Source organism: Cydia pomonella, chromosome 13 (assembly GCF_033807575.1).
Source record: "Cydia pomonella isolate Wapato2018A chromosome 13, ilCydPomo1, whole genome shotgun sequence".
NCBI classification, from domain to species: Eukaryota; Metazoa; Arthropoda; class Insecta; order Lepidoptera; family Tortricidae; genus Cydia; species Cydia pomonella.
The window spans coordinates 12,528,259-12,538,905 of record NC_084715.1 but is presented as its reverse complement, the minus strand read 5'-3'; the positions used below and the strand labels follow the sequence as shown (position 1 = coordinate 12,538,905).

At 38.4% G+C, this 10,647-nt stretch overlaps 1 protein-coding gene across 1 annotated transcript; it reads left to right on the top strand.

Moving 5' to 3' along the window:
• The first annotated feature begins 827 nt into the window (after positions 1-827).
• LOC133524567 (uncharacterized) lies at positions 828-5,054 on the top strand. Its single transcript, XM_061860651.1, has one exon. The coding sequence runs from the start codon at positions 828-830 to the stop codon at positions 5,052-5,054; it is 4,227 nt and encodes a 1,408-aa protein (XP_061716635.1).
• The last annotated feature ends 5,593 nt before the right edge of the window (positions 5,055-10,647 follow it).

Genomic DNA, 10,647 nt, shown 5'->3' with positions numbered 1-10,647 from the left:
TATACGAGTAAGTGTTCGCGTCCATACTTTTGTAAAGTTCTTTAATATATAAACTGTTACCAAATATCCCGTGAGATGGCGCTGTACCGGGAGCGGCGATTTCTACATCACGCTATCGAAATGTTTCTAGGGATTGTATATAAGGGTTTGGGATTATTTTGAATATATTGGCTTTATTTGTGACTGGTTGTTTATTTCCATAGTCAATCCTCCTTAAGTAAAGAGCGCCCTTTTTGAAAGACGAGTACATACATTGGTCCTTGGCGAACCGGAATGTACTGGGCCTTAAGTGTTTTAGTGGTGCTTTCCTGCGTCAAGTGGCAACAGATTGTTGTCGAGGGTGCAGTCTCCGAGGGCGGCAGCGGATTTGGAGCAGTCGACGGAGTCAGCAGCGCCGTGACGTCACGGTGATCAACTTGGCGGGAAAATTCAACTAAGGTTCAAGTACTAGTGAAGTGAAAGTGTAAGAAGATTTCAAACTGTGAGTACATTTATGTTTATCTGTGGAAAGTGTCATAAATTGAACTGTCACCTGTCAAAATAGTATTTGGAATGTAAAGCTGTCATGTTTGGACTTAGTAAAATTCATGGATTAAAGTAGAAATTTTCAAAGTGTTTAGGACTTAGAATAGTTTAAGAAAAAGTGATCCGACGGGGAACCTATGCCCGATTTCATATCGAAGTACATCACCCGAACACTTAGAAAATTTGAAAGCAAAATAACTTGTAATTTTTTCAAGACATGGGGACTTAGCAGATTTACGAGCAACTAAATTGGGACTTTGAAAATTCATGAATAGTTTTGTTGGGACTTGTCATTTATCAAGATGAGTAATAAGATGGAAGCGAGTATTAACTTACAACTAGATCAAAGTGTTCGTATTACCAAGGCATTCAGTAACTACAAAAAGTCTCCGAAGGAGCGGATTACCATCTCGTACGTTGAAACCAGACTCGAAAGCTTAGAGAAACTATGGGAACAGTTTTCACGTATTCATATGCAGATACTGATGTTGCCAGAGCAAGATTTACTACAAGACACTGCATACATGAAGGACGATGTGTATGATGCGACTAACGAGTTATACATGGATTACAAATGCGAACTCAAGAACGCTTTCAGCAAGTTGAATGCAACACCCAGCAATAGTAGTCCAATATTGTCAACTACAGCTTCAACGTCAAAATCGAGTCATGTGAAGCTCCCTAAGATCACGATTCCAACTTTTTCGGGAAAGTATGAGGAGTGGATGGGGTTCCGGGATTTGTTCATTTCACTCATCCACAAAAATCAGGACATCGATGACATCCAGAAGCTTCACTACCTCAAGGCGCATTTGACAGGCGAAGCGGAGCAGCTTCTTAGACATATACCCATTTCTAGCGAAAGTTATGACCAGTGTTGGGCCCAGTTAGAGAGTCGCTATAATAACAAGCAATATTTGGCGAATTGCATTTTAAAGAGATTTTTTGGACAAAAGACTCTTCTGACTGAGTCTGCCACTGACATTAAGCATATGTTAGATTGTACCACAGAAACGTTAAATGCATTGTCTAGTCTCAAAATTGATACAGGCACTTGGGATATTATCATCATTTACATTGTCAGTCATAAATTGGATCCAGAAAGTCGGAAAAAATGGGAATGTAAAGTAAGTGAATCTGTATCTCTGTCTGAACAGTTACCGACACTGGAACAATTTAAGAACTTTTTGCAAACGCGATACTTTTCTTTGGAATTTTTGGAACCAAAGCCGGGATATGCCCAAAAACCTAAATACGTGAATAACAATTACAAGGGGAGTTTTAGTCAGGTCAAGGGCAATCAAGTGCAAAAAGTTAATAATTTGCATATCAGTAACAATGTTTCATGTAATTATTGTAAAGGTGAACATCGTATAATTCATTGCAAAGACTTCAATGCTTTAGATGTCAATGTTAAACGTAATTTTGTTCAAACCAACGGGATGTGTTTCAACTGTTTGGGTAATAATCACTCTGCCAGATACTGCAAACTGACAACAAATTGTCAAATTTGTAACAGGCGACATCATTCGCTGTTACACCAAAAGGGGGATACGCAAGCCAATGAAGGTAGGGATTCATCAGCTAGTCAAGCTATAGCTCAAGTTCACACACAGCAAGTCACAAATTCAACAGGAGAAACTACACCGGGAACCAGTGTTTCAAATCACTTCGTGAATGAAGTCTCACAGCAAGGGTTACTGGCTACCGCGGTAGTAAAAGCCAAATCATGGGAAAGGGAAGAATATCATCTATTAAGGGCACTAATAGATCCGGGCTCAGAAGTCTCATTTATCACCTCAGCTGCAGTTCAGTTACTCGGGTTAAAAGAAACTCCAGCTAAGGTTTCAGTGTCAGGATTAAGAGGAAAGCTGATTACAGAGCTGAAGTCTACAGTTGAAGTTACAATAGCATCGCGCTCTGGTACTAGGAGTGCCATTGAGGTTACAGCATATGTGGTTGACAAAGTTACCTCGAACCAACCCTCTGCAAAGGTATCGATTACCTCCTGGCCTGAGTTGCAAAGTGTCGAGCTCGCAGATCCTGAGTATCACACTCCAAATAAAATAGATATGTTGTTGGGAGCAAAGGTCTACGCTCGGATCATTCAACCAGGTTTATTCAAATCACCCCAGGAAACTACGGTGGCACAAAAGACATCACTGGGATGGATTTTAAGTGGTGAAATAGGTTTACAGGCGAATGTCTCCTGCAAGCTGGTTAGCATGCACATTCAGGTGGAACAGTTGCTCAGGTCCTTTTGGGAACTTGAATCAGAACCTAGCAACAAAGAACGGATTTTAACACCTGAAGAACAAAGATGTGAAGAGATATATGAAGCGACTACTACACGGGATGAGAACGGCCGATATGTTGTTAGATTACCGTTCAGGGATGAGCAACCAGCCTGTGTAGATGGTGGGTCCAGAGAGATAGCGTTGCGAAGATTTCACTCTCTGGAAAGGAGACTTCAAACCGATGAGCGCCTGCAAACAGAATACACAAAAGTGTTCCATGAATACCGGGATTTAAATCACATGGAACCTTTGTTAGAGCAAGAATCTAAGGAAAGGGGACTGTACTTACCTTACCATGCTGTTGTGCGTGACGAACGGGAAACCACCAAGGTTCGTATTGTTTTTGATGCGTCTTGCAAGGGCACAAACGGGGTGTCCTTAAACAGTGACCTTATGGTGGGTCCTACATTGCAGTCAGAATTGAGGCACCTAATCATGCGTTGGCGAATGCATCCAGTTGTCTTCATTGCCGACATCGTCAAGATGTACCGGCAAATACTAGTTGACGAAAGAGACACAAAGTACCAACGCATCCTGTGGAGGGAGAATACTACCCAAAAGGTAAAAGAATACAAGTTAAATAGAGTTACTTTTGGGGTCTCAACAGCTCCTTACCTAGCTGTCAAAAGTCTGATTCAAGTCGCCTTGGATGAAGGTGTAGACTTCCCTCTTGCGGCTAGTCGCGTATGTCAGGATTTCTACATGGACGATCTGATGTCAGGTTGTCAATCCGAGCAAGAGGCAATAGAGATCTACCATCAGATGAAGACGCTATTAGGCAAAGGAGGCTTTGAACTTCAAAAATGGTCAAGCAATAGTAAAGCTATGTTAGAAGAAATTCGAGAGAGCACTGCAGGGAAAGAAGAGCATAAAAAAATAGAAATGAAGCAAGAAGCTGTAAATAAAATCTTAGGACTTACCTGGGATCGAAATAGGGACGAATTTGCTTATACAGTTCAGCTACCTCCACCAACAGCCCCTGTAACTAAAAGGAAAGTAACATCAGACATTGCAAAACTATATGATCCTCTTGGATGGATAGCTCCAAGTATCGTTAAAGCAAAAATGTTCATTCAAAAGCTTTGGTTGGCAGGAATCGATTGGGATCAAGAGCTACCGTCTCCACTACTTGAAGAATGGTTGTGTTATAGGGAAGAATTGTCACAGCTCACCAGATTTAGACTTCCTCGCTGGACAAATCACCAATCTAATGTCAGGTTGGTTGAACTGCACGGTTTTAGTGACGCGTCAAATGCTGCATATGCCGCTGTGGTGTATTTACGCGTTATTGATGCAGAAGGGTTGATACACGTCAGTCTATTGACATGCAAAACAAAGGTTTCGCCAATAAAGCAAATTTCTACTCCTCGACTGGAATTATGTGGAGCAGTATTACTAGCTAAATTATTGGTTGAAGTTTCAAATGTGCTAGATGTGGAAAAATCCAATATTCATGCGTGGACAGACTCGGAAGTGGTATTGGCGTGGTTGAGCAGTCACCCAAGTAGATGGAAGACTTTTATAGGAAACAGATGTTCAGAAATCTTGACAGCTACCAGTCGAAGCCAATGGTCACACGTAAAGTCAGAACACAACCCGGCCGATTGTGCTTCAAGAGGGATATCAGCTTCTGAATTAAGTAACTTTGAACTCTGGTTATCCGGACCTGCTTGGCTGAAACAAGAAGTGATTAACTACGAAGTATTAAAGACAGTCAGTACTCAGCTAGAAGAAAGAAAAATACATACTCACCTTGAAACTGTGGGGACGGAATCAGACAGTGAGGATACTATGTGGTCGAAGTATTCTTCACTCACCAAATTGTTGAGAGTTATTGCGTACTGTCGAAGATTCCTGAAAAATAAAAGAAAAAATCATACCTATCTGCTGAAAAGTGAATTAGATGAAGCTTTAGCAATCATGGTAAAAAAGGATCAGCAACAAGCATATGCTGCAGAAATAGAAGAAATTAAAAAAGGTAAACTTAAGAAGAAAAGTCAACTTACCTCGTTTACTCCACAACTCGATGATTTCGGAATAATTCGTGTTGGTGGGCGGCTTCAGAGTGCAGATTTGACCTATGATCAAAAACATCCAATGTTGTTGCCGAAATCAACTTGGTTGACTCAGCTTATTCTTCGAGATGCGCATTTTAAAACTTTGCATGGAGGAGCACCCCTGATGGTCAACTATATTAGGGCCAACTTTGTATACCAGGCCTCAAGAATTTAGCTAAAACACATGTCAGGAAATGTATTCCATGTGTTCGGAACGCAGCCAACATTCGGAATCAATTGATGGGGCAGCTACCCTCGCCTAGGGTTAATATGGCAAGGCCGTTTGTCCGCAGTGGGGTAGATTACGCCGGGCCCATCAATATACGTATCTCAAAAGGTAGAGGAAACAAATCATACAAAGGGTATATTTGCCTATTTGTATGCATGGCTACCAAAGCCGTGCACATAGAAGCAGTTAGTGAACTGTCAACAATCGGCTTCCTCGCTGCCTTCAAGAGGTTTGTAGCAAGGCGTGGTTACTGTAGCGACCTCTACAGTGATAACGGGTCTAATTTCGTGGGTGCAGCTAAGGAACTCCAGTATCTCTTTAATGTCGAAAAGTCAAGTTTAGTTCCCGAGCTAGCTGACTGGATGGCATCCAACGGAACCCGATGGCATTTTATACCTCCTTACGCCCCCAACTTTGGAGGACTTTGGGAGGCAGGGATAAAATCTTGTAAATTTCATCTCAAACGCGTTATTGGGAATGCAACACTCACTTTTGAAGAGATAAGCACGGTCCTATCACAAATTGAGGCGTGCTTAAATTCAAGACCGCTGTGGCGCATTGATGATAACGGGGAATCACTACCATTAACACCGGGTCATTTCCTAATAGGAGAACCTCTCGTAGTAGCACCAGATCAGCGTTATGATCAAGTGCCGGTCTCGCCGTTACGTAGATGGCAATTATGTCAACGTATGATGCAGGATTTCTGGCGGCGCTGGTCTCAAGAATATTTAAACCAGTTCCTTCAAAGACACAAGTGGACTCAGCAAATTCCAGAACCCAAGGTAGGCGATGTAGTTCTGGTAAAAGAGCCTGATTTGCCACCGGCTAGATGGCTTCTCGGCCAAGTGGTTGAAACGCATCCAGGTTTGGACAGAGTAACGCGGGTGGTTACTCTTAGATGTAAAAATAGTCTTATAAAAAGACCCACTTCGAGAATTTGTGTTTTGCCATTAGCCGATTGAACGTTATATTTAAGTTAGATTTATGTTGAGTGCAATTCTTATGTTCAAATGTTGTTTTAAGTTTATTCTGATTTGTTTAGTTATAAATTGGGTTAAGAACTGTAGTTCTTGGTGGGCGGCATGTTCGCGTCCATACTTTTGTAAAGTTCTTTAATATATAAACTGTTACCAAATATCCCGTGAGATGGCGCTGTACCGGGAGCGGCGATTTCTACATCACGCTATCGAAATGTTTCTAGGGATTGTATATAAGGGTTTGGGATTATTTTGAATATATTGGCTTTATTTGTGACTGGTTGTTTATTTCCATAGTCAATCCTCCTTAAGTAAAGAGCGCCCTTTTTGAAAGACGAGTACATACAGTAAGATAATACCTACCATGATAACTACCATGTCTCCTATTTTTTGCAATTACTATTATGCTGTTAGCTAACGTGTTAAAAATTACTTGTTTATTGCCGACGATACTTTAAAACAAAAGCGGCCAAGTGCGAGTCGGACTCGCCCATGAAGGGTTCCGTACATTTATGACGTATTAAAAAAAAACTACTTAGGTACTAGATCTCGTTCAAACCTATTGTCGGTGGAAGTTTGCATGGTAATGTATATCATATATTTTTTTTAGATTTTTCTTTCTGTTATTTTAGAAGTTACAGGGGGGGGGGATACACAATTTTTTTCACTTTGGAAGCGTCTCTCTCGCAAACTATTCAGTTTAGAAAAAAATGATATTAGAAACCTAAATATCATTTTGGAAGACCTATCCATAGATACCTCACACGTATGGGTTTGACGAAAAAGATTTTTTTTTTAAATTTTATGACGTATTAAAAAAACTACTTACTAGATCTCGTTCAAACCAATTTTCGGTGGAAGTTTGCATGGCAATGTATATCATATATTTTTTTTAGATTTTTCATTCTGTTATTTTAGAAGTTACGGGGGGGGGGGGGGGGGTACACACATTTTACCACTTTGGAAGTGTCTCTCGCGCAAACTATTCAGTTTAGAAAAAAATGATATTAGAAACCTCAATATCATTTTTAAAGACCTATCCATAGATACCCCACACGTATGGGTTTGATGAAAAAAGATTTTTTGAGTTTCAGTTCTAAGTATGGGGAACCCCCAAAATTTATTGTTTTTTTTTTCTATTTTTGTGTAAAAATCCTAATGCGGTTCATAGAATACATCTACTTACCAAGTTTGAACAGTATAGCTCTTATAGTTTCGGAAAAAAGTGGCGGTGACATAATCGGACAGACAGACGGACATGACGAATCTATAAGGGTTCCGTTTTTTGCCATTTGGCTACGGAACCCTAAAAATGGGCATCTACTTGGCTTGAACTCATTAGACGATTCTTACGAGTTCAAGACCAATTAGGTTGCGTTTTTAACATATGTGGTCTTCACATATACGTCAATGCACTACGCCGGATAAACATTATTTACCTTTATACAATTATGAAAAGAGGTTTTATAGTATTTTATGCAACAGTTGTATAAGAAGGGTCAAAAAAAGGCGAGTGGCGTGAGTTACAATGTGAGCCGGAGCCGAAGGCGTAGGCGAACATTGTAAAGGAATACGCCACGAGCATTTTTTGACCTACTTATACAACGTTGCATACAATATTTTTTCTACGAGTCAACAAAAATAAATCTTAATTTAGGTAAACAAAGCAAAAGTATATAGCCAAGATGCGCGAGCATACCTTGTTACGCGCCGAGCCCGCCCCGGTAAATTAAATTTTTGGACAGTTTTTTCTCAATTTTAACCACCGTAGCCTACGGAGACTAACAAGCAACGCTAAGCGGTCTTCGTAGTCTATGGGTGTTGCTATATTACGGGTGTCACATGCGTAACACCCGAACGAAGTAATTATGAAGTAATTATGACGACTTATGAAGTAATTATTTTTACTATGCAACCAAATGAATATTTTTTAAGTTGGCAGCAATGCACTTAGTTTAAAACTGTATTCGTTTTGGTTTTGTTAGGTTGGTAGCCATTAATCGCAGTAACGTTATAGCGATTAAAAGCACAAGAGCTTTTATGAGGAATAGACAATATAGACTTTTCTTGAAACCTTTTATGTATGTTCTTATATTCGTGTTAATGAATGCATAAATGAAAGATAACAGTAGAGGAGTAGGAAAAATATTGAATAATTGAATAAGACTTATTTCCTTAAAAGGTAAAGCCATGATATTAGAAAGTAAAAAAAGATATGACGCGCCCAGCGACACTTGCGATGGAAGATTTGGCGATCACGCGGGTTTTAACGTTTTATCTCAATAACTCTGAAAGTATATTTACTTCTGTTTAAAATTATGCTTCTCAAATATGTCGGGTGATAATGCAATATTATGGTACCATGGCGGATCTGATGATGGAGACAGGAGGAGGTGACCATGGGAACTATGATAAACAACGTAACGTAATTTTGTTTGGGATTTTCAGAATTGTCTCGATGAGTATTAGTTGCTTGTGGAAAGAAAAGTACAATCAGCGATAAAAGCTTGTACCAAAAATGAAATTTTTGCCAAAAACTTATATTGTTAATGGCAAACATGAAAAACAAAATACCTGTAGGTATGAAAAAATAACCAATACAGACTTAAATACATATTGTTCTCTATGAATACAATCGAATTCGAAGAATATCAGAATACTTAACTATTTCTAAGATAGGTATGTAGAATCTCATAAATTTCAGATGTTCAACTTCAACAATATTTCGAAAGCGATTGCATGTAACCTATATTTATCGTGGGCATATCCGGCCAGCGCACTTGTGACAGATTTAATTCCTGTACCGAGAAAATATATTGCACACATATTTTTGTCCGAATAAAAGCAAATACGGGCATTTATACAAAACTGTATGAGGTTCGAACGATATCAGAATGTATTTACCGTGGCAATATTTTTATTTTTTTTTTAAATTTTAAATTTCATTGGTAGGTATACGAGTTCTTCAATACGAGTATAATTATGTCATTTACGAGCATTGTAACAATATCATAATCGCTACTAAATTAATAACAATATATAGATAGTGTCATTCACGAGACGTATGCCTTGACTCGTAATGTCACGTTATTAAAGGTTAGATTTGACAAATCTGAGCGTCATCGTGGATGACACGAACTATAAATAAATTCGTATATACAAATAATCACAATCACATATAAGTACTACAGGCGTATTCTGATTTTAATAACGTTATGAATTAAATCTTAATTAGTTATGGATCTGATCTGTCTGTGTCAAAAGTGACGTTTTTTGTTGAAGAAATTTCACTTTTTACCCCCAACGCAAAAAGAGAGGAGGTGTTATAAGTTTAGCGTGCCTGTCTGTGTATCTGTGTATCTATCTGTGGTATCGTAGCTCCCAAACGGATAAACCGATCTTCGTTTACTTTTTTTTTGTGTCATAGATAATTTTATCCCGAGTATTCTTAGCCATGTTTCATGAAAATTTGTTTAGCCGTTTGAAGATCATCAGCTCATTCTAGTTAATTAGGGGATCTGACAAACTTCCTTGTATCCGATCGATTCGAAATTTGGTACCGTGTTACTTCAATGATATTGAAAGTATATGGTAAGGTAACCATGTCCTGATCAGCCGTTTGAAGATCATCAGCTGTTTAATAGTTGATGAGGGGATCTGACTACCTTCCATATGTCCTATCGATTCGAAATTTGGTACCGTATTAATTCAATAATATTGAGAGAACATGGTAAGGTAACCATGACTTTAAATATGACATGTTAGGGTAAGGTTTAGATTTCGAAGGCGGGTAATTAAATGGGATCAATTAGGCTCAATTACCACTGCGGCAGAGTCGAAGCGCGATGCGTCAATTTTTTAAACTCTTTAGTATAACTACTTTATGACATTGACAGATCAGATTCCTCACTATTCCAGATCTAATTCATAATCGGTTATTAAAATCAGAAGAGGCCAGCTAAATTTCCTCGTCTCTTTTCCACAAGGAATAGTTTCGAAAGATGAAGGAGATATGTTTCTACATTCTTTAAAAACAACGTGAAAATATGCTATTTAAAAAGAAGTTTAAAAAATATAAGTTTAGAGTTTAGAGCGCAATGACAGATGCTAGATTTAGGTCTCACCGCAGACGAAAGATTGCAAATTACGTACTATATTATACATCGTTGTATGAGCTTCAGATTATCAAACATACTTACCTAGATATCGTAGGAAACCTTCTTAAGAATTCACGATTACAAATAATATAAATATTGTTCGCATAAAATAGGTTTTAATGGACGTTATCTTTATTTGATTTGATTGCAACTGTAAACGTTCATAGCACTACCTCTGTATATATATATATATATATATATATATATATATATATATATATATATATATCTCTATTATGTAAATAAAGATAATAATAATAGGCCTTTTCATTATTATCTTTATTTACATAATAGATATATACAGAGGTAGTGCTATGAACGTTTACAGTTGCAATCAATGTTTATATATCCGTCATATTTAACAAACTACTTACATGTAAAGTGCTTATTTCCTTGTATTTT